The sequence below is a fragment of the Scleropages formosus genome, chromosome 10 (assembly GCF_900964775.1).
Source record: "Scleropages formosus chromosome 10, fSclFor1.1, whole genome shotgun sequence".
NCBI classification, from domain to species: domain Eukaryota; kingdom Metazoa; phylum Chordata; class Actinopteri; order Osteoglossiformes; family Osteoglossidae; genus Scleropages; species Scleropages formosus.
This window is the reverse complement of record NC_041815.1, coordinates 25,916,815-25,940,866: the sequence shown is the minus strand read 5'-3', so window position 1 is coordinate 25,940,866 and position 24,052 is coordinate 25,916,815. Positions and strand designations below refer to the sequence as shown.

The 24,052-nt window shown below is 45.2% G+C and overlaps 2 protein-coding genes across 6 annotated transcripts in view; both read left to right on the top strand.

Moving 5' to 3' along the window:
- The first annotated feature begins 4,193 nt into the window (after positions 1-4,193).
- On the top strand, positions 4,194-17,123 carry ppm1da (protein phosphatase, Mg2+/Mn2+ dependent, 1Da). Its single transcript, XM_018748812.2, has 6 exons — positions 4,194-5,047; positions 10,768-10,996; positions 12,492-12,616; positions 13,095-13,276; positions 13,539-13,763; positions 14,709-17,123. Exons 1-6 carry the CDS (start codon positions 4,513-4,515, stop codon positions 15,105-15,107), a joined length of 1,695 nt encoding a protein of 564 aa, XP_018604328.2. The 5' UTR covers positions 4,194-4,512; the 3' UTR covers positions 15,108-17,123.
- Positions 17,124-18,596: 1,473 nt separating this feature from the next.
- Positions 18,597-24,052, top strand: part of bcas3 (BCAS3 microtubule associated cell migration factor) — a 192,095-nt gene continuing 186,639 nt past the window's right edge. Inside the window, exons 1-5 of one of the 5 annotated variants that reach the window (XM_029255214.1) lie at positions 18,597-18,623; positions 20,148-20,238; positions 20,891-20,945; positions 21,054-21,129; positions 22,038-22,144. In XM_029255214.1, the coding sequence (XP_029111047.1) occupies positions 20,168-20,238; positions 20,891-20,945; positions 21,054-21,129; positions 22,038-22,144 (309 nt within the window). In that variant the 5' untranslated portion in view covers positions 18,597-18,623; positions 20,148-20,167. Of the gene's footprint in view, positions 18,624-18,855; positions 18,910-19,418; positions 19,561-20,147; positions 20,239-20,890; positions 20,946-21,053; positions 21,130-22,037; positions 22,145-24,052 lie in introns of those variants that run through there. The other 4 variants (XM_029255213.1, XM_029255215.1, XM_018748625.2 and 1 more) reach the window with 4 other exon arrangements.

Here is a 24,052-nt window from a genome sequence, read left to right as displayed (position 1 = left end):
GCAGTTCAGGACCTGCACGCATAACCTGAACGTTGCTGGTTCGATTTTCCCCACTTATCTACTCCTACAGTATCCTTGAGCAGGGAAATTTCTCTCAGTTGCGCCTCCATACTTATATATATATATATATAATATATAAATTAACAAAATCAGAATCTTCTGGCTGAGATCATCAACTTGACCTTTGTGCCATTTGCACATAATTTTTATTTGAGTTCAGTGTCTCTTATCTTTTCCTTCCCTTCTGCATTGATATTCTGTGCGTGCCGAATGCTACAAAAAATTTATATTATTGATCCCATTATATCCTATTGATCCTATGTATTATTATTATTAATCCTTAGTTAGTACAAGTATAAAAATATAAACTTGGTAAAAAAAAAAAGGCCAATGCCATGCCACCAAATACATATTCTGGCTAGAAATACCTGGGCATTCACATCTCTTTTCCAGTTGGTAATCATGTGTACAGCGATCCCAGTAGAGTGTCAAGCTCTGTTAAATCCATTCCTTGCAGTCCCACTGCACCCTGACCTTTGTTCTACTCTCTGGGATAATTCAGCAGAAATCTGTGTGAAATATGGGTCAGGTGCTGTGAAGGTTGTTGGTTCAATATGTAGATAACTGATCTGTAGATGGTCAGCAAAAAGCCTGTGTAACACATGTTGTGTGTTCGCTGCAGGACTGTTTACATTTCCACTGTATTCGTTTTGCTGACAGTTTCTCCAATGAGACTTACAGAGCAAAATTGTTTTTACAGTTGTTTATTGGCAAATAATTGTAAACTTACTAATCTGTTTTATATAGCTGGGTAGTTTTACTAAAGCAATTTAGGAAGTAAATCAGTGAAGGGAACTACAGCCAGAGGTGGTATTCAAACCTGCAACATTTCTGTCCAAAGGCAGCAGCACGAACCGCTGCACTACCACTATTAAGGCCCATTCACAAGCTGAACAAAGAAGTTTCTTGTAAGGCCAATATTTTGCAACATAGACTGCCAATACATGAATGGTTATTGTGTCTTCATAGCTCTTTTTGAACAGAAGTCCTTTTCTGCATGAATGGGTAGATCAATGAGCTTTCTGAGCCAAGCTACTCAGTACATTGCATGGTCCTCCGAAAATTCAAAAGGGTTCATGCAAAATTTTGTGACCTTGTAGGACAGCTTTTACTCGAGTGAATTTGGATGACAAATATTATGGCAAATACATACATTTTTTTTTTTTTTAAAGGCAATTATTTTCCAGTGTAAAGAAGGCTTTCAAAATTAGGTCATGCTGTAGTGACACTAATCCAGTTTTTGTAATGTGTTCTAATTCATTCTGTGATTATGTAAATATCCAGACTGCATCATAAGGAATCATTTATTCCAGTGAAGGTCAACCATTCTATATTAGATTAAACTTTATATGTTCTTTAAATTCATACATTCTGGATAGATTTGCATCATGCAATATTTTGATCATTTTTAAAAAAATATGTCAGACTACATCAAACAATGGCTAATTTAGTCATTCTTTTTATATTTGGTCAAGTCTACAGTGGCTAATATACTAAAATGTCTATTAGTCATAGTTACAGACTTTTAAATTGATTTAACTGACTGAAAATTAGGAAAAATCACTGCTGCTTTGAGCCATCTTAACTGATTTTAGTTGCATTCCAGACATGCTGCCAAGTTCTCCAGAATATGTGAATGTTTTAGTTCCATTTTTAGTGCTTGGTGCATTAGGTTTAGTACCTTTCACTTTAGAATTAAGATCAAGTTTCAAGTTTATTGTCATAGGTACAAGAACCGTGTACAAGTATCATGAAATTCTTCTTTAATGCTTCTCCACAGACTATGGACAAAGACAATAGAAATACTGCACAAAACAAAACAATAACAATGACAGTGAGTAATGCCAATAAACAACGGTAACAATAATAACAATAAATAACAGTAGACAGCCAGAGAACTCAGAACATGAGAATGATTAAAGTGACACTGTAATCTACCAATGTGCTTGGAGGGAACAGTCCAAGTCTAGTTACAAAAGGTGGCACATTGGTGAGTGTTGTATACTCTTACAGCAGTGGGGTAAAAGCTGTTCCCGTACCTAGCAGTGCGGGTTCGAATAGACCTGAGCGGCTTTGCAGATGGCAGAGAAGACAAAAGTGTTCGTGCGGGGTCACTATGATCTTTCATGATGCGCATCATCCTTCTGAGGCAGCGTGTGGTGTAGGTGTCCTGGACTACTGATACTCATCATATAGCACCTTTATTAACTTTGAAGTCTGAACATTATGAACAAATGAAGGCAAGTAAGGAATAAGAGTCATGGGATACACACACACACACACACACACACACACACACACACACACACACACACACTTGTCCCATACAGGGTCGCGGGGAACCGGAGCCTACCTGGCAACACAGGGCGTAAGGCTGGAGGGGGAGGGGACACACCCAGGACGGGGAGTCATGAGATAATTTACATTAAAAATAATGAAACTGTCAGATCTTAAAATAGTTTGATTTCACTACTCAAAAACCAGACTTTTCAGTCTGAACTGTGTCTTATACCTCATCTGTCTTCACTGGAGCGGGTATGAATCCTTGTGGATCACGGCACCGAGCCACTGTCAGTATGCACAACGGTGAAGGGACCCATCCTTCTCAGAGTTCAGTGCGGCTGGAGAGACCCAAGGGCTGTCAGAAAGCTCAATAACCCGTACAGAAGCCTTCAGCTGAATCTTTGGCATAGCTACTTGGAGCTTATTCAAGGGAAAATGCTTGGCATTTTGACAAATGGGCTTGGAATCACTTGAAATTATATCATGCTGAACCAAGGTGGTGTCACCAATCTCCAGCTTGCTGGTGGTGACAATATGGTGCTAATAAGTCTCGCACCCGAGTCCCTTCTTTCTTGCTCAGCTCTCTCATGATCAGCCAGCACACCTCTTCCAGTGCTGCTGCATTCAGGCAGAAAACAGCCATCCATGGTGATGGCCTCCATCACTCTGCTTTCATTCACTGAAGATGACCTACATATTCTCTATGTGGTCACTGGCACCATGTGGCCTTCCACCTCCACCGCTCTTGTGACTACAGCTAACATGTCCAACCCGAGGAGACAACTGCTCTATAGGTCATTCAGCCAGAATGCCTTACATATCTTTGCTGCTCGGCTTTGTCAGCTTCTCATCTTCACAAGGTCCACATTGAGTGTCTCCATCTTTACTTCTTTTGATCGCCGCCCAATACTCTCTTTCGCCCTTAGGCCAGACGAGGCTACCAATGGGTCCCGTGTCCACCCGTGCAGTATACTGTTCTCTGTTTAGATGGCAAAGCACATGTAAGTCATGCAAACGCCTCTCCAAGCAAATCTGCTTCACCGCTCATGGCACAGGGTACAACCTGGACAGGACACCATCGCAGGACACACACTCTGGGCAAATCACATGGCACTTATCTTTGGACTGTGGGAAGCAACCAGAGCACTTAGAAAAAACCTACACGAAAATGGAGAGACCATGTAAACTGAGCTGGGTTAAAACCCATGTCCAAACTCAGCCATGGAGCTGTGAAGCACCAGCACTACCTGCTGTGCCACCGTGCCAACAGAGTCCATAATATGCCAACAAGTCAGTGAAAACAGCAATTCTATGTATAGAAACCCAGCTAAAATCAGAATCATAATGAGCTTTATTGCCAAGTATGTTCACACATACAAGGAATTTGTCTTGGTGACAAAAACTTCCACAGCACAGACAGAATGACAGTGACAAGACACAGATGAGAAGACAGAATATGTGAATGAAGGATAAAAAAGAGAAAAATATAAAGTACCACTTTATTTTTCTATTTTTTTTATCCTTCATTCATATATTCTATCTTCTCATGTATTTGTGTCAATAGCATATCACATGTTTACTGTAATCTAGGTATGATTCATAGCATTGTATGTTGACTGACATTACACAACATTCACAGTAAATTAAAAAATTGGCAATATACCATACTACCATGCTGTACAGTTATTGTCGGCAGGTGGATGCCTGCTACAGGACCTCCGTGTTTTTGCGTCCTTTGGTACTACTACACACAAGCGATCTTTAATTTTTGTTTTCACTATGTATACAGAAGGATTGCGGAACTTTCTTTTTGTTTTATTATTTTTCTTATCTTTGTGTAATTTCCTTCGGCGGGGGAGTGAGACTTTCCACCTTAGTCGAAAATAAATGTATTTATGCTACGCAACCGACAGGTGGCGATGGAGCGTCGGGCGCTCGCCGAGATCGGCCGCCGCTGGCGCGGTGACGTCACGGGCTGCCGAGCATGCCTACAAAGCGTCGAAAATAAACAAAAGAGCGAGCGGAGGGTGTCGCGCGCGGCGCGGTGAAAACTCGCGAAGAAGAAGGGGGAGGGAAGAGAGAGAGAGAGAGAGGAAAAAAAAAAAAACCACGAAAAAGAGGCAGAGTGCGAACGCGAGTCCCGAGCTGTGAGCGCTTAGCCCGGCCGACATGGAAGGCGTGCTATCGCTGCGAGTGAGCGTCTTTTCCGACCAGGGAGGGAGGAAGTACATGGAGGATGTGACCGAGGTGGTGGTGGAGCCGGAGCCGGAGCCGGGCGAAGACGAGCTGGAGCCGGCCGAACACGGCGAGGCAAAGCCGGCGGCGGGGGACGAGGGGGCGGCTGACCGCACATCGCCGGGCTCCCTCCTCCTCCTCCTCCCCCACAAGCGCCGGGACCCCGACCCTTCGGCCTCCCCACCGAGGAACCCCACTGTGACTGCCGGCTCGGAGAGCAACTCGAACCCGGCACCGAGCGGGTCAGATCCGCCCGCTTCCGGCGGAGACCCGCGGCCCCGGCGCTCCGTGGCTTTCTTCGCCGTGTTCGACGGCCACGGGGGCCGGGAGGCGGCGCAGTTCGCCCGGGACCATCTGTGGGACTTCATCAAGAAACAGCGCGGCTTCTGGTCTCGGGACGACGGCGAGGTGTGCGGGGCCATCCGGAAGGGCTTCGTGGCCTGCCACCACGCCATGTGGAAGAAACTGCGTGAGTGTCCGAGTAAACAGTACACTAGTAGTGCGCGGATGATCATGAGAAAGAAAGAAAGCCAGGTTATGCTCCTGGACTCCAGGCAGGGGCAGCGTGCTGCTCTCCTCCTGTGGTTTGGTGCGGTAGGTGGCGGCGAAGCCTGTGAGCTGGTGGTGCAGGGAGGGACAGGAGGACACACCTCACCTGGCTGGACCAGGAGGCAGGAGGTGGGAGTCGCAGCTGTGCTGTTTATACTGGCAAGACCGCCCAGTACCGGCCGGCGGGGCCCGCGCTGTTTTGGGACCCCTCCCCCATTATCAACGGTGCACACGGCTACAAACAGTCAGTGTAAAGAGCAGAGCTGCGGGCTCGCGGAGAGCGTTTGTTTAAACTTTGGCGCGAGGTGAAGGACCCCCAGGCCTGTCTGTCACTGACTGGGGGATCATGTCGCCCACCGCTCAGTTCCTCAGGCGTTCCAGTACATTTCTGTTGTTGCACGGAGGACTCGTGTGGAATTATTGACTTAACTACTTAGTGTAACAAAGTAGTGAAGCAGTAATGTCCTAAAAAGTGAATGTTGTAAATTCAGATCGGACATTGACTGACTGAGCTTGAGCTGTAGTCGAAAGGAAAGGATCTTCCCACATTCCGTATTCCAAGTGGTAAAGTATTACCGACTCGCACTGGAATTGATGGTTATAGTAGAGACACCAAACTGTTTGTGCTCCTATGCATTAATGCTTTCGAGAGAAAGGGTTTACACCGTTTCTCGCATTAAAAAAGGAGGTTAAACCCGTTTTCTCGGGCGATTCTCCGCCTGGCTCGCTGACATTCCTCTCGCTTTCAAATTGACGAGCAACCCGTCCAGCCAATCAGGACGCGCCACTCTGTGTCATGGGCCTCACCCGTCCAATCGGCTGCCGAGCCGCGGCACGCGCGGATTCCCCGGCGGAGCGGGCCGGCGGGCAACAGTACCTTCTAGAACGTGACGTAGGCGTGCTAGTGCCCGGAGCGCGAGTGGCGCGCGCACCGAAGCGGGTTTAGGTGAACCGCGAGCCATTTTACTTCTTATTTTGTCAAGTTCGGCGGCACCTTGACAATCGGTGCGTGAAGCTCACTGTAGTAAACGCCACGTTGTGTCGAGGGGGGGTCCGACTATGGAAACGGTAGCAGGGTTGATCAGCTCTCTGTGTGTGTGTGTGTGTGTGTGTGTTCGTTCGTTCGTTCGTGCGTACGTGCGCCTGAATCAATGCGGTGACACCGGTTCTACCTGCCCTTCCGACAAGTGACAGGGGGGCTCGGGCTCGGCCTCCCTCCGCCTGTCGGTTCACCTGAGCAGCAGGTGACGGCTTCCTGTCGCGACCCCGCCCCCTCGGGCTCCTCGGCACTGGAGGGAGACACTGAGGTCTCACTCTGCGCCTCCGCTGTTGTTTTTGCGTTGCTTGCGCTCGTTTCGCTTCCCGCGCAGCGCTTCATGTCCAGACTTGTCCTAGTGGCTCCCGGGTTCCTGGCCGAGAGGCGCTGTAACAGCAGCCTGTCAGCTGACCTGTCAAAGACCGTCACACGTGTCCGCACACATTACGTCATTGTGGTCAGCTGACAAATGTCAGTGGCAGGGCCAGCAGGGGGCGTAGTGGTTCAGAGCCCTCTTGGTACACATGGGCCAGGACTGATAGAGAAGTCTTCTGTCCATCTTGTTAGGTAAACGAAACGGTTATGAAAAACACGCATGAATGCCATGTTGTATAAAAGAGTAGTCTTTTTTTATTTTAAAAAAAGTGACTTCATGCATTATTCATGTTAAAAAAATGCTGATATAGAATAATGTACAGTACAATATTTTCATGCGGCACTGTTTTCCTCATTTCTAAATCTGTTTTCTCTCACTTTCCCGCACTGCCAGAATACTTAAGATTTTTGCAAGCTGTTTAAAATTAAAAGTAAACCGAATGGAATTTCAGGTGAAATGTTCTGTAAATGAAAGGTTTTTGTGAATAAAATGCAGTCAGTGACCGACACTGGGTCGGTCGATGTTATTGTTCAGCTCTTGTGGTTGGGCATTCCAGCGAAAAATCGGGTCTACAAAAAATACGTGCTTGATGGGAAGGCTGTTTTAAATCCTGGTTACCATTAAGAATCAGAACGAGCTTTATTGCCAAGTATGTTCGCACATACAAGGAATTTGTCTTGGTGACAGGAACTACCACAGCACAGACAGAATGATAGTGACAAGACAGGTGAAAAGATAGAGTATGTGAGCAAGGGATAAAAAATATTTAAAAATATAAAGTACCGAATATACAAAAATAGTCACTAGATACAAATGCAAGGGAGTGTGAGTAAGAGAAATGTGATAAATAGTTATAAATATAAATAGCATTATGTATTGCACGGTTTACTCTCTAGGGGAGAGATTTAGGTGTTCATGAGGTAGATGGCCTGAGGAAAGAAACTTTTCTTATGCCTGGCTGTCCTGGTGCACAGTGCTCTGTAGCGCCGGCCAGATGGCAAGGGTTCGAAGAGGAAGTGGCCTGGATGTGAGGGGTCTAGAACGATTTTGCTCGCCCTTTTACTGACTCTGGACGAGTGCAGTTCTTGGAGAGCTGGGGGGGATGTGCCGATGATTCTTCCGGCAGTCCGAACTATCCGCTGCAGTCTTCTGATGTCTGACTTCGTAGCTGAGCCGAACCAGACAGTTATAGAGGTGCAGAGGACGGACTCAATGACTGCAGAGTAGAATTGCAGCAGTAGCTCCTGTGGCAGGTTGAACTTCCTCAGCTGACGAAGGAAGTACAACCTCTGCTGGGCCTTCTTCACAATGGAGTCTATGTGGGGCTCCCACTTCAGGTCCTGTGAGATGGTGGTGCCCAGGAACCTGAATGACTCCACTGTTGCCACAGCGCTGTTCATGATGGTGAGTGGGGATAATGCTGAGGTGTTTCTCCTGAAGTCTACGATCATCTCCACTGTTTTGAGCGTGTTCAGCTCCAGGTTGTTATGACTGCACCAGACAGCCAGCTCTTGGACCTCCTGTCCGTAAGCAGACTCGTCGCCATCCCGGATGAGGCCGATGAGTGTGGTGTCGTCTGCAAACTTCAGGAGTTTGACAGAGGGGTCTTTTGCGGTGCAGTCGTTGGTGTACAGGGAGAAGAGCAGTGGGGAGAGCACACATCCCTGGGGGGCGCCAGTACTGGTTGTGCGAGTATTGGATGAGAATCTTCCCAGCCTCACTATCTGCTGCTTGTCTGTCAGAAAGTTGGTGATCCACTGACAGATGGAGGTGGGTACAGAGAGTTGGGTTAATTTGGACAGGAGGAGGTGTGGGATGATGGTGTTGAAGGCTGAGCTGAAGTCCACGAACAGGATTCTCGCATAAGTCCCTGGTTTGTCCAGATGTTGTAGAATGTAGTGCAGTCCCATGTTGACTGCATCATCCGCAGACCTGTTTGCTCGGTAAGCAAACTGCAGGGGGTCCAGCAAGGGTCCAGTGATGTCTTTCAGGTAGTCCAACACCAGTTTTTCAAGTGACTTCATGACCACAGATGTTAAGGCGACAGGTCTGTAGTCATTAAGTCCTGTGATTTTCGGTTTCTTTGGGATGGGGATGATGGTGGAGCGTTTGAAGCAGGAAGGAACTTCGCACATCTCCAGTGATCTGTTGAAGATCTTTGTGAAGATAGGGGCCAGCTGGTCAGCACAGGTTTTAGGCAGGCCGGTGAGACGCCGTCTGGGCCTGGTGCTTTCCTTGTCTTCTGTTTGACGAAGACACGACGCACCTCCTCCTTAAGTCGACGACCACCTGTAACTGAGTCCAGGTTCGAAGCCCTTTCCTGCTGTAATACCCTTGATCAAGGTGCTTGCCCTGAATTGATACAGTTAAAAAAAAAAAAAAAAAAAAATCCTGCCTCTATAAATTGATAAATTGCTGTATTTCTTAGTGAGCTAATTTAACAGTTACCTGATATAAAAAGTAGAATAAAAGGGTTCAGGTCGAATCCTAGCATCTCGATGACTCACAGGTCAAAGTTATGGGTTCTGTGGAAACGCCAGAACCCCATGTCCACGTACGGGTTGCATCGGGATGCAGGTACTGATGTTTGTGAGGCTTCAGAGACTTGACTTGAACCCTGGTCCTGTCGCACTCTGCAGTGTCTCCTAGATCATCAAGTTGATGTCATCAGCAAGGAGCCTCTGCCGCATGTTTTTTTTTTTTTTTTTTTGTGTCATTATTAAATATTATTTTTAAGTGTCGCCTAGCTGAACCATCTGAAATAAATGTCATAATCGTTTTGTGTCCAAAATGTTGCGTATGGCAGTTCCGCTTTACGGTGTTGTCGAGGTTTATTGCTGAAGCCACCTGCTGTTGACAGAATACACAGTGACTCATTAATACACTCATACCCTGGTTAAAATTTAACTGAAAGTACCAGCTGTTTTTTTAATAACTTGTTTTGATATTATAAATAATACTGAATAAAATGAACCGTAGAAAAAAACACCGAAAACACGGACATGAGTAGTTTGTCAGGTGTTCATGAGAATAGGCATAAATTATTAAATGGCCATAGTTCCACTGCACAATTTAAAAATTGATTTGCAAAAGGGACATAAATATTTAATGTTTTCATTGGGAATTTAAACGTTGTACAAAAAAGTTGATGTAGTTGCAATTCCGGCATCTGATAAACTTTACAGTGAAATAAATTTGTATGAACTAAAAAAAATAACATTTTTTTCACTTGTCAGTGATGTCATCAGTTCCCCCCATTGTTTTTACATTTTAATTGATATTTTATAGCAATTTCAAATAATCCCCAGGAAATTTAGTGCATCTTTTCATAAATTTTACTAAACAATTCAGAGCTCTGTAACTCAGAGGCACTAATGCAGTTCCCTGTAAAACTGCCTGACAACTTAACACTTAATTTAACTTGGAATAAATTTGCTCCATTTAAATTCTAATCATTTTTTGTGTAGAAAATTACATTTATTGTTTTATTTGACACTTTTCTCCAAAGTGACTTACACTGTTAAGATACCTGCATTTACCTGTTTATACAGCTGGGTAATTTTTACTGTGGCAATTTAGGGTAAGTGGAGGACAGCTGGTAGCGTAGGGTTAGTTTTGCTGCTGCCTTTGGACGCAAAGGTTGCAGGTTCCAGTCCTACCTCCAGCTGTAGTACCCTTGAGCAAGGTACTTACCCTAAACTGCTCCAGTAAAACTACCCAGCTGTATAAATGGGTAAATAATTGTAAGTAACTTAAAAGTGTAAGTCGCCTTGGAGGAAAGTGTCAGCTAAAGGAATAAATGTAAATGTAAGTACCTTGATCAAGGGTAGTACAGCCAGAGGTGGGATTTGAACCTGCAACCTTTGGGTCCAGAAACAGCAGCTCTGACCACTACATTAATTTTTTTGATTGTTTAATTTTGATTAATTAAGATTAATTTTGTCCATGGGTTTCTTGACTAAATAATACAATGTTTCAAAAGTTACCAGATCACTTGTTCGTATATATATACAGGTGTTGTAAAGTGGCAAAACTGGACTCGAGTTTTATGTCAGCGTTTGCCACAATTACACTTCAGTTATTTTGCGATCACTGCCATATATTGTACTGTATGTTATTATGGTCTGGCTGAGAACAGCTGCTGCCATACAAGCGTTACTGATAGGTGGCATGTAGTGATGTAAAATACTATATAATCGTAGCTTTTTTTCTTTGCCCTCCCATACAGCTGAATGGCCCAAGACTCTCACTGGGCTCCCCAGCACTTCGGGAACCACGGCCAGCGTGGTGGTGATCCGCGGCGACCGCATGTACGTGGCCCACGTGGGCGACTCGGGTGTGGTGCTGGGCCTGCGGGACCACCCGTCGGACCACTTTGTGCGTGCCGTAGAAGTGACCCAGGACCACAAGCCGGAGCTGCCCAAGGAGAGGGAGCGCATCGAGGGACTGGGTGGCAGGTGAGCAGCTGGGCTGGGGTCGCGGAAGAGGGAGCGGATCCCCTTTCAGGGGCCAGGGTCATGTAGCTTTTTGAAAATCGCATAGCGGTCACAACCTCGCCTGGGACTGGAAGGACCTGGTTTTGAATCCCCACTCTTGCTGTTGCACGTATGCTTGTCGAGGTCCTGGCCTAAAACTGGTATGGTAAAAATGACCAAACTGTATAGGGGGGGAATCACTAATTATTTTAGTGTACAAACCTGACATAAGTCACTTTGGAATATGGTGTCAGATAATTGAATTGCCGATAATTCTCAGTTCGACTGGAATTTAGCATCTTCCGCAGTATACCGCGTTGTCATGGAGACTAATCCCAACGTTTTGTTTCCTATGTTGGAAACATCCTCAGGGTTCTACATCGTAAACCGTTAGCCGTTCTCTTCACGGATCATCGATGTAGTCTCTTAGGTTGATTGAGGAGTTCGGGTATTTATAGTGGTTGGTGGGCGGGGCTGTAGTCAGTGAGGGGTACGATTGGATCGTGTGTCTGCCGGAGGGCGGTGTCGTAAGTAGTAAGGGGTCCTGTTGTCGGCGTGTAGACCCCCTCGAGGGGGCTGTACCAGCAGTTCGTCTAATTCTCAGTTCGTTCAGTAAGAATACAGCACGATCCACAGTTCAAGTGTGCGTTTGAGGCGGTGGACAAGTTTGGGCTGTGTATGTTGCAGCAGGTTTTAAAAAAAAAAAAAAAAAAAAAAGGGGGGGGGGGGGGTGGTTTAAATGCTATGTAGCAATAATGAGTTCAGTTAGAAATTCAGCTATTTAGTTGTATAAATTAATATAATGTGCATTCAGGGTAATTTAATTCTCCCATTGTCCTCAGAAAGGGGGTAATTGCTCTTTACCCCTTTTCTAAACCCATGTTGCAAAGCAGCTGTTTTGCAGGATGAAGGTTGAACGTTTTTGCCCGTTTGACGGCCGACTCCCATCTCCTGCAGGAGTGTGCGAATGTAACGCACTCTCCTCCCTCTAGGTCCGTTTTTATAGTAGATGCGAGATCGCCAAAGCGAAGGCTTCAAGAGGAACGGTTTCCTCATCTGTCTGAGCTGGACCGTGAAGAGGGGTCTGTGTTCTCTCCCACATGTACTTGTGGAGAACAGAAACTAGGCTCAAGTGCTGCGGTGAACCAGTTGACCGTTGGATGTTGCCAAAATATTCTGCTGAGTTTCTTGCACAACAGTTGCTGTGAAATCACATCCACCGCCTCACACGGAGAGGTCTGTGTAGCTGTTTTGTTGAATTCATCTTACTAAACAAAACCATTGAGGCAGAATTAAAACTAAATATTGAATAGTTGTTAACAGCGGAAATTTCGGTTGCAGGCTGTTCCTGCTTATTAATTTACCATCAGCTTCCCTACAAAACAGATGTAATCATCGAGACGAGGCGGCTTGCTGTGATGCGAGTGATAAATACAGTGGCGGGCTTTTAACAGTCCTCCTCCTGTCTCTTTTCCAGCGTCATTAAAAAGTCTGGTGTGAACCGCGTGGTGTGGAAGAGACCGAGGTTGACTCACAATGGCCCCGTCAGGAGAAGCACGGTCATCGATCAGATCCCCTTTCTCGCAGTGGCTCGAGCCCTGGGTAAGGAGTACAGTAAATCCCAAGTAACTGGTAGCGTAGTGATTAGAGCTGCTGTCTTTGGTTCCAAAGGTCGCAGGTTCAATTCCCACCTCCAGCTGTAGTACCCTCGAGCAACGTACTCACCCTAAATTGCTCCAGTAAAAATTACCCTGCTGTATAAATTGATAAATTAAGTATCAGATAAATAAATAAATAAATGTAAACAAGTGCTGTCTTCCATCCTTCCTTTTTACTCCTAGACCTCTCCTTCATGGTTTAGGGTTCACCCCCCTCCCCCCATATTTTTGATATTCATGGATGCCCTCTGGTGGCCACTTGACATCTTTACAGTTGTAAAGCGCCCCCTTGTGGATATAAGTGGATATGCAAAAGCCAACATTGCCAACAGCAGGCAGCTTCCTGCTCTCTGGAGGGCTCTTAAAGTGGCTTTTTGATTGATTTATTCTGTATATTCGAGAGCGTTTCTTTTCCTTCACAGGTGATCTGTGGAGCTATGATTTTTACAGCGGGGAGTTTGTCGTGTCCCCAGAACCGGACACCAGCGTACTGACCCTTGACCCCCAGCAGCATCGCTACATTATCCTGGGTAGCGATGGGCTTTGGAACATGGTTCCCCCACAGGATGCTGTGTCCATGTGCCAGGACAATGACGAAGCCATGGTGAGTAACACGGCATGATTATTATTTTTTTTGCGCAATTTGTTTTCTCCAGATGTATTGCTGTTCATGAGTGGGAAAAGTCTGCAACTGAATGATACCAATCTTACATGAGTAATACTGCAGTGCAATAGCACAGGGATATATATGTGGTCAGGAGACAGGGAGCACATCTGAAACAGGAACAGCCCAGTAAAGAGAGCTGCGAGGTGAAGCGGGAGGAATGGTGCCGAGTGGCTCTTGAACGCGACCCCTTTCCCTGCAGGCGCAGTGTGGCGTCTCCAATGCCCGGCAGCTCGTGAGCCACGCCCTCTTGCGCTGGCGACAGCGCATGCTCCGTGCAGACAACACCAGCGCCATTGTCATCACGCTGCTGGAGCCCGGGACCCCCCAGGAGCCCCTGCACCACGAAGAAGTGCTGCTGAACCTGGCTGAAGGATCGCAGTGCGGCACTACCTCTGGGTCGCGCTCCAACACCCCGCTGATAAAGGTCAGTCCAAACTCTCCCATTGTGCTTAAAGGGAAAGCCCTTTTGGGGCCTAAGGCTTATTTGTGTGGGGTCACCCGTCAATGGACGACAGCGCTGCTCTAGGTGACCCGCACCCCCACATTTCATAGGTGTACATGACCATGTGCAGCTTGGCGTTTAATTGGGTGGTTCCCTCTTTTCATGTGTCAGTGGACCTGCGATTTCCACTTTGACCCTTACAGCGACGTATGGCTTAGATCGGTCGTCAACAATCTGTTTTTCCTGTTTTAGTTCTGTGTTCATGGTGTATGGTTCTGTATGGCAGAAAAGCTGCCATTTCCTACCCAGAAACAAATAGTTTCTAATACGCAATGCTTCGTGAGTAGTGAAGGAAGCGGCTCCTGGAAAAGGGAAGTCGCTACGCGACGCTCTTAGGGAAAGTGGCCGAGCGGAAGGGGCTGTTTTCTCTGTGCGATCTGGCGAATCTCTCTGCCTTTGATCCTCCGCGGTGTCTCCTGTGGAACGAGTGCGGCTCTGATAGACTTGAAATGGAAAAACGGAGATTAGGGGAAGGAATCTCTTGAGGAGGAGCGATGGAGGGAGGTGGTCATGGAAACTTCTGGAACGCGTGGCAGAGTTGTTCGAGGTGCTTCGCTTAGTTGCATATCGTGGCCCTTCCACAGCCATCCTCCTCACACCCTCTCAGCTGGATGAAACGATAAGGGCTGGAAGACGGATATAGGGCACTCGCCCCCCACACCAGGGCTCTTCATGTAGCTCTTAGACTCGCACCTTTACATTTGCTGCCTTGCGATGGACGAACATCCCGGCCGCGGTTTACCTTTCCCCACGTCCTGTGTATCCAGGATAGGCTCTGGACTGCTCTGACCCTGAATTGAGCGATCAGTTATTGGTAATGGATGGCTGGATGATTAATTTTTGCTCCGTTTCCCTGTCTTCTTGTAGCCGCTGGATGACGACGCCCCCTCCCCCATTTGCGAACTGCTGCCGGCCCTCGAGCGGAGGAACGGCTTCTCCGCTTCCGGCCTCTCCGGTCTCTCCGACCCGTTGTCCGCTCACCTCGCAGATCTGGAAAGTCTCCAGGAGAGGACGCTTGGCGTCAGGGCTGCCGTGGGCGTGCTGACCACCTGCAAACGGACCCCAGAGGACTCGCCCAACCCTGTCGGGAAGAGGCCTCGGCGCAGTATGGCCCGCTCGCCTCACAGCCCCCCGTCGCCTAGCGCTGCCCGCCGCAGGAACTCGGAGCGGCCGTCAGTGCGGCGCAGCGGGAAGGGCCAGAAACAATCGCCCAACGTGCAAGCGCTCCTCCAGCAGCACCGCAAAGCGGCCGTGTGTGTGTGCTGAGCCCTGCTCCGCACAGAGACGTACACGCTCACACACAGACGCCACTGGACACCTTCTGCCCTCCAGCACTACTGACACGTGGGCACAGAACTAGTACTACAGAAGTCCCTTTGCCATCATTTGAACATGATCGCCTGTGTAGTTTGTATTTTGTCTGTGTCCTCAGTCCCAGTAGACGTCCGATTGTCCTTTTCTACCCGTGATACAGAGCTGCAGCTGTCCGTATGGCTTCTGTCCTGTCCTTCCTCTTCCACAATACCCGAGAGAGCAGACATTTGTTTAACTGGTGTATCTCTTTTTTTTTTTTTTTTTTTTTTTTTTTTTTGTGAAATGGAACAGTCTTAAATTTCACTCACTTGTAAATATTAAGATTATAATGGATGTATTCAAAGATGCCTGTGTTCTGCTTTAAGTAAAGCAATATATTTTTATACATTGTCTTATTTACAATTTTAGAATTCAGAAAGGATACACCACATTACAATCTGACTGGTTTGGTGTCACGTGTGCTAGTGTCCTAATATCTATATTAACATGATTTGGAATTTACACCCTAATTCTAGGTAATTTATGCGTCCTGGGCTTGGTGTGTATGTTCATGTAGTTTTGTCATTTTGTAACGTTTCCTTTTTCATAGAATGAGATTCTTTCCGACACTGAAGGTGCTGCTATATTTTATCTGGTAAAAATAAAATATGTATATGAAATGTTTAAGGTTCACCCGGCGTTGTCAGTGTGAGCACAAAGGCTGATGGGATTTGTGTTCAGTAACTGTGTGTTTTTTACATTTTCTAGAAGAGCTGTGGTCTCAAGTAGAAGATCCCCACCCTCCTTTTTTCTTCCTTCTCCCCCTGGTTTCACTAACACTTCAGCCATGTTCCAGTAGTGGGCTGCTGTTATGGGGAATGAAACTGGATTTCCTGTCATGTGGGAGATTCCTCCATGTGGAGGGGACGCCAGGGTCGGTTCTTCAGCTCAACGCTGGATGCTGCATGGACTTGGATGATGGACCCTTGGGCGGAGACCCCCTGTGCCACCTGTTGGAGGAGGATCTTCCGTTGCTGCGGCAGAGCTGGACCAGTCCTCTTGCGCTCCAGCCTCTACCTCGTCCCCAAAGGAGGGACCCGAATCGCAAGTCTTCCTGCACCGCTGTCCCCACCGAGACCGCTGTCGATCGGTCCAACCCCGGTCAAGCAAACCAGAATCTGCCACGTTCTTGTCGGCGGCTCCCGGGGACTGAAAGTGACATTCTGAAACTCTCGTAGGTCCGTTGGGTGTCGCCTGCAAGCCACCTGGGGAAAGGCTGTTGAGAACGTGAGGTTGTGGGATTTCCACTGAGCGATCGTCTGCAGGTGCATTGAAACTGGTGCTTCAGACAACATATCTGTGTGTTTCAAAGCTGGGAAGCGATACGTTGGATGTAAAGACCGCAACACACTCTTTTGCTGCATCTGTGTGAAGTTGAAGCCCAAGTCCTTTGAACTGTTACTCGGTTTTTAGATAGTTCTCCTCACCGCTATCGCAAAGCCTTGTGCATGCGAGCATTGGACTTTTTAGTCTTTTATTTTTACTTCTGAGTGCTGATGAAATGAATCCTAAATTATTCACCACGTTCAGACCTGTGTGGTTCTCTTGGTTTATGAGTTTTCCTCGTTTCTCTCTTCCTAACACTAAATTATGAGTCAGACATGCAAGGTTCTCCATCTCTAGACCAAAGTGCAATTTCCACATTTTCTTTCTTTGTTGTTCTTTCAGTTCCCCTCTGCTGGTGGTAAATTCTGTAGCAAGAGGTGATATGCATTATGGGTTTCATACTTCAGGGATTTGATGTAGTAATTTTTTTTCTTTTTTTTTTTTTTTTCTTTCCCCCCCTCCCGTTTTTGTTAATATTTTTAGGGTTATGTTATTGTCAGTTTGAATCTGATGGTAGGGACACTTGGCAATTTATTTCTTGTCAGATATTTGCAGTTTCGTGGCACCCGAAGTTTTGCACAGCATTGTGGGCGTGTCGAACGCTGGCGCATGTGTACAGTCTCATTGTGAAATCACATTGGTCTTTTTTTTTTTTTTTTTGGTTTGGGAATGTATGGGATATCAATACATGTAATAAATACCTTTTCAGTCTTATGAATGTTCTGCTCCAGTGTTTGTGTTCTGTACATTTTCTAGCCCACACACCTCTTTCTAATACATCTGCTAAGGACCTTCTAATAATTGGGCATTAATAAATGTGGAGAAAATACAGCAAATAATTTCTGTAAGTGGAAATTGATCACCTTCATAGGGAATTTTGTCATAAATGGTATTGGGATAACAATGTTATTTTCAAGGGTGGCTGGTGGCGAGGAGGGTTTGGCCAGAGCCTGCTCTCCAGCGGGCCTGGGGTTCGAGTCCCAGTTGGGTGCATTGTGACTGACTGGTGTCCTGTCCTGGGTGTATCCCCTCCCCCTTCAGCCCTGCACCCTGTGTTACCGGGTTAGGCTCTGGCTTGCCGTGACCCCATGTGGGACAAGCGGCTTCAGACAGTGTGTGTGTGTGTGTGTGTGTGTGTGTGTGTGATTTTTAACTTTTCGATTAATCTTATTTTCAAATGGGGCCCGTGCTTCCCGGAGCCCAGGTTAAGAATCCTGGGCCGTCCTTCCTGCACTACCACCGTTATCTTCCCGCCAATGGAAGGTCATTCGTTTGGGGCATTGCGAGTGATCCACGTTGCCGCTTTCTGACCTTTGAGCCCATAAACGCAAGGCCTGTCGAAGAAAACCATTACGTAACCTTAATGGACTATGGCCTTTCCTTCTGCGAAGACTTCAGGAAATTTCTCACAACAAAGTAGAGGTGCCAAATTCTCTTGTCCCCCACCCTAACAAGGCAAGATCCTGTCGATTCGTCTGGCACTTCTCCAAGGTGACTCGCAGTACCGTGTTTCTACACTAATCTACTTTAAATAAAGCCACACACACACACACACGTTGGCGCCTTGATCAAGGATACTACATGGGAATGGGAGTCGAACCCAAGGCTTGGAGTACAAGAGGTTGCCTCGGCTCCTCAAAATTATACAGTTTTGTAAGATGTTTAATCAACAGTTTAGATTGCAATTATTATTTTACACCATCATGCTACAGTTATGAGTCAATGTTAAAATTTGCATTGAATATTCCAGGAAAAAAGTGATTGTTAAGAAGTGATTAACCCCTGTGGGATTATTGGAGAGGATTCTTATGGAAATGATTAACGCAGAGTGAGGGATCACACAGAACCAGGAGAGCATTTTTCAAGATAGTGGAAGCGCGATAGTATCTATCATCTAAGATTCGTCATCACTGCCCAGCGTCCGAAACCGGAACGAAAAGGGTTAAAAGATTCCGCGGCCACGAGGCCGAAAGCAAGCTGTCGCGAGACCTCAATGTAAACAAACAAGATTGTGTGAGGAGAAAGAAACCTTTATTTACATGCGACGAAAAACCATTGTAATAACTGTTCCTCAATGGAAAAGCGAGCGACCGCTCACGCCGGGTAGCGATTTCTTATCACGCCGCGCTTTTTATTGAGAAATAAATCTTAAAATGATTCCCTTATTGAAAACAGAGCGTGGCTGCAACTCAACGACATTGTTCAACGATGATTGGTGGATTCGCAAACAGAACCCGCCTTTATCGGCTCCCATTGGTGACCTAGTGGAAATTACGTACTCTCATTGGTTAATTTCTAGTTTTCGTCAGCCGCTCTTTATTTTTTATGTATTACTGTTTTGCGATGTTCCTTAAAAAGCCTCGAGACTAAGTCGTTTCACGTCGGAACGGTATTTAAATACCTCACATCACATTTTCACGTATATTTTGTGTGAAATAAAACGTAGGCAGACCGCGTCGCTCAGTCCAGGCGGGACGTACTGCTGTCGCCGTGTTGTCGCTGTGTTTTCGTGTGTTTTGGTGCTGTTTTGCTGTGTTTCTGAGTCTGTTTTGTAGCTACTAGCTACACCGCCCGGCTAACTTGTGAGCCCAGTTGTGCTCGAGCTGCTCTGTCGCTAAGCCTAAGGCACCTACTTGCTTCCTGACAGACTTTCTTCTTCTTCTTATTATTATTATTAATATATATATTAATAATATAATAATAATAATAATTATTGTCATCATCGTCTAGTGTGGTGAACACATTTCATAAGGAAGGTTACAGTTTTCTGTATTTTCTTGTGACATTCCTGTCCTGATTCCATTTCCTAAAAAACACTGCTGTTGATCTCTCTCTTTCTCTCTCCCAGAGAAATTATTACTTTTTCGATTTCATTTTAATTTATGCCTCAGTAAAGAAGTAGGCTTATGAAACAGCTGGTAGCGTAGTGGTTAGAGCTACTGCCTTTTAGACCAGAAGGTTGCAGGTTCGAATCCTAGTTGCAGTAAGCCTTTTGAGGTACTTAACCCTGCAATGGCTCTGGTGAAAATTAGACAGCTGGGTAAGTGGCTGAATAATTTATAACTAAAAATAATAAGAGTGAGCTAAACGAACAAAAATATGAAAATATATATGAGGTGCAGGAGATGAAAATCCTGAGATGGAGACCAACAACATTGAGGTTTTTCCTGCCATCTTCACGCTTTTTTAGGGAAGGTCAGAAAGTTTTAAAAAGTGTCAAGCATGGATGAGCTATTTCTTCCGGCCAAGTAAAAACATACGATGGATGTGAAGGTCAGGGAATGTGTGCTCGGTTTCCCAAGTTCGCTTACAGTTATTGCTCAGGCTCTTTCCTGAAAATACGTCACGTGTTTTTGCTGTAAGCAAATAGGGGTGGCTGGTAGTGTAGTGTAGTGTAGTGATTAGTGCTGTTGCATTTGGACCTAAAGGTTGCAGGTTTGATCCCCCCCTCTGCCTGTAGTACCCCTGAGCAAGCTACTTAACCCTGAAATTGCTCCAGTTAAATTACCAAGCTGTATAAATGGGTAAACTCACATTATGAGTTGCTTTGGAGAAAAGCATCAGCTAGATAAGTAAATGTTTGATGAGTATAGCTCTGTTTCACATGTCCTGTCTTCTCTTCTACAGGTTATACACTCGGTGACGTGATGGCATCTGACTCCCCTCGCAGACCCAGCCGATGTGCAGGAGGGGTTGTGGTGCGAGCGCAGGCTGCCACGTAAGAACAATGCCCCTCGCTCACTGTGGCAAGATCAGAGTTTCAGAGCAATGCCTCAGTGGCGCTGCATACACCCAGTGTGTAATCCTGCAGACCATTTGAGGTGTTCACTTGTCCATTTAGGGACGGAGTCACCAAAACAGCTAATAGACACATTAGGAAAATAATTGTCAGGGGCAGCAGGTAGCGTAGTGTTTACGGTTGTTGCCTTGCCATCTTAGTGTTTCTGGACACTTTCCAAAGTATAACACTATGTAGAGTTCATTGGAAGTCGCTTTGGAAAAAAGTGTCTGCTAAATGAATAAATGTTAATGTAAATATGGACGTGCAGCTTTATAGTCACAATGTTATTTATTTTGTAGACACCTGTGTTCAATAATCATATTATTATTTTCACATTAATAGAGCACAATATTTTTACTCTATCCATTCAGGGTAGTACCTGTGCTTTTTAGGCTAGTACCAAGATTACTGGAGCAGAACCTTCAGATTGCTAGGTAACAGCATGAACCACTCTGTTACCTGCCGCTACTGCAAGACTGAGATTTTTACTTTTCTGCTTTACCACTTTGTGTTAAAGCAAGTGTCCCTGTACTATAGAAAACTAGAGTGCAGTTAAAGCACTGGATGATGCAAGTCTTATTTTCCCCAGGGAGCAGTCCTACATGGAAAGTGTAGTGACCTTTCTGCAGGATGTAGTTCCACAGGTGACAATACTCTCCTTTTACGTATTAATGTGTTCCTGAGATGAATATAAATTGTGAATTTCTTGGAACATAAAACTGCTTATCTGTTTCCTCTTTTTCCAATTTAAGGCTTATACAGGTGCCCCTCCAACAGATGAAAAAGAAAAGATAGTTTGGGTCAGATTTGAAAAGTGTGATATGAATGGTAAGTTCAGAGACGATAAATTTTGCATGTTCACATGTGAGCCTGAAAGCCTGCTAACGATAAATAAATGTTCGCTAAGGTTTTTCATTATTTTCGTTGGTTTATCTAGGACATTCTAGACGCTTATATTCTAATAAAATGTATTTTATTGGTTTGATTTCCACAACTGTTTGATTTTACATTTATTTAATGGTGACAGATCTGTCATCAGACATGCCTCCCCTGCCAAACACACTTCCAACTTTTCAAGATAAAAATATTTACTGGCAGTTTGAGGTTTTGTGAGAAACCTATGGAGTTCTTCTTTGACCTGACTGGCTATACAAGTTATATAACTTTGGATGACCCTATCGTGTGGAGATGTGTGATGGATCCTTGATTGGCCTTGTGCTGTTCTCAGTGGCGACACTCAGTGTGTGCTAGGATTCCTCTGAAATATAAAAGCAGCCTTTGACATATGACACGACCCGAGCTGAGCTGTTTATTAAACCTTTATGTTCTTTTAATGTTATTTACACAGTTCTTTTACAAATGTTTTCTGTTTGTTGTTTCAGAACTTTGCTAATGGGCATATGTATGCGAGTGGTTAAAAGCAAGGACTGTTTATAAGCTTTCACGCTGAAGAATTATGTAAAAGTCTGAAATGTTGACAGTAGCTTGAATATGAATATATCCACAAGATGAAATTAAGTACAATCCTCTGAAGTGCAAACAATAAATCTAATAAATCAATCTGTTGTAATGCTTGTAGAATCCAAAAATTGCTTAAGCAGAGAATGGTTCCATATTTGTTGTGGAGATGGTGAAAATAATTCTGTTAGGTATTTTACCAATAATATTTTCTCTTCTCCCTCTTCCTTTTCTCTTTCTCTTTCCCCTGTCTTGATGTGATTATGCCCTCTGGGAAGATGTGGCCCGGTCCCCTGAGTTTCTGGAGATGCACAGTGGAGGCAGCGACCCTCCCCTCTGTCTGATGATTGGCTACACAGATGGGATGCAGATCTGGAGCGTGTCTGTGAGTATGCCTTGTATTTTCTAGGGGTTACCTTAGTCCTTGGGAGAACTCTATTCTCTCATTTTTTAATTGGTGGGATCAGACCTGAATCATGCACTCCTTTGTCTCTGACAGCGATGAGTAGAGTTTGGCTAAGGGTGCCTTGATCCTGGAGGGATCCTTCATCTTTTACATTATGATGAGCACACTTGCAATAGAAGATGGCTGTCCTGAAGATAACCTTGCTACATTTTGGTGGATGTTTGACATCTGCTTGTTTGAATTTCTAGTTTCTTTTCAAGGGTACTACATTGGCCTGGCTGTACCTGGCAGGTTTAACGCTGCGGGCCTTTGAAATTTCAGCACATTAATTTTGCACCTGTCCAGTTGCAGTGTGTAATACTTCTATGCAATGCACCTGGGACGTAACAGTCTGCACGATCTATTTATTGTCTTATTTTACTCTGAAACTAGAGGTTCACTCCAGGTGACTCCAATTCCAATTTAAAGAATAGATTGGATACCTGCATTTCTTATTTATACCACCACATCATATATTAATTTGTTGGGTAACTCATTTACTTTTATGGAAGAGGAAGATCTTTATATCAGTGGAAACTAAGTGAGCATTAATTGTGCAAACCTTTCCTTTAGTCAGTTTTGGATTGAGAGATGCATGCTGAATTATTTACTAAGAGATTTAAAAGATGAATATGAGGACTGTCAGCTTCACAGAACTAAAATGACAGAAATGCCATGAAATATTGTTATATCTTGTGATTTGATCTGAATTTAGGGCAAAAATTAGAAGCATGCATGTTGTGTTGTTTGATTTTATTGCCCATATACCACCAAAACATTTTAATTATGTGTTAAACAAAAACACTGTAGGCTGAATATAGTGGCACTACAGTTGTGCCTGTGACAATCCACTAGATGTCACTATAGTCAAGGATTTGAGTGTCTTGAGTCAGCGATTTGGCAGAACAGTTTGAAAAATTGAACAGCTTGTTCAGACATCTAATTCAGACTATGGGTTTATGACCATGATCTATTTAGGGGTCTGGTCCTTAGTGTTGTTGGAGAGCCCTGATCTGGTGACATGTGGGTGATTAGCTTGGTGGGGGTGCGATGGCACGCTCCTGTGGGGAGGTGCTCAGAGAACCACAATTACAGAGAATAGATAGAAAATGACATGTGGTGGATTAGATAATGCATAAAGTCTTATGGAGGTGACAGACATGTCACTATTTTGGTCTTCAATCTCAGTCTCCTTTCATGGAGGAACAGGGAAAAAGCCCGAAGTTGATTTTTGACATCCACCGTAGGATTTTTGGAATGGAACAATTATCTTAGTGAAGGGTTTTAACTGCACGTTATAACTCTTTTGTATTTGTAAACGTATGCTTATGCGTATGCTTATTTGTAAGAGTATGTTTAATGACACAGATGTAAGAGAAATGTTATTTAAACAAAAAAAACAATGAGGGTTAATAATTGGCACAGTGGTGCAGTGGGTTCAGCCAGTTCTTGCTGGGTGGTGGGTCTGGGGTTTGAGCACTGCTTGAGGTGCCCTGCGATGTACTGCCGTCCCATCCTGGGTGTGTTCCCTCTCCCTTCTGCCCTGTGTTGCCGTGACCCCTTTTTGGACAAGCGGTTGTTGATGATGGATTGGTTAATAATTTCTTGAACAGTGTAAAGAACCTGCTTCTCTCCGGCTACATGTTTTAACTTCTGAGGGGCAAGCAGGGGGAGCACTGTGGCTCCCACTTCAACCTCTGAAAGAGAGTTCAGAAGTCATGGCTTTGTCCTCCCTCCATCAGCAGTAGTAGTGTTTAGATCTTCTCCTTGTGAGACCACAGCCCTCCCTTTCTCCACCCATACCTTTAGCTGTATTGAATTAGTGAAGTGTGCTGGAAATATTTCACC

Bases quoted from the DNA above. Each gene is read 5' to 3' on its own strand.
- ppm1da (XM_018748812.2), top strand. From the start codon at position 4,513: ATGGAAGGCGTGCTATCGCTGCGAGTGAGCGTCTTTTCCGACCAGGGA. The intron at 5,048-10,767 runs GTGAGTGTCCGA...CCTCCCATACAG, and splicing joins CGCCATGTGGAAGAAACTGC to CTGAATGGCCCAAGACTCTC. The intron at 10,997-12,491 runs GTGAGCAGCTGG...TCTCTTTTCCAG, and splicing joins ATCGAGGGACTGGGTGGCAG to CGTCATTAAAAAGTCTGGTG.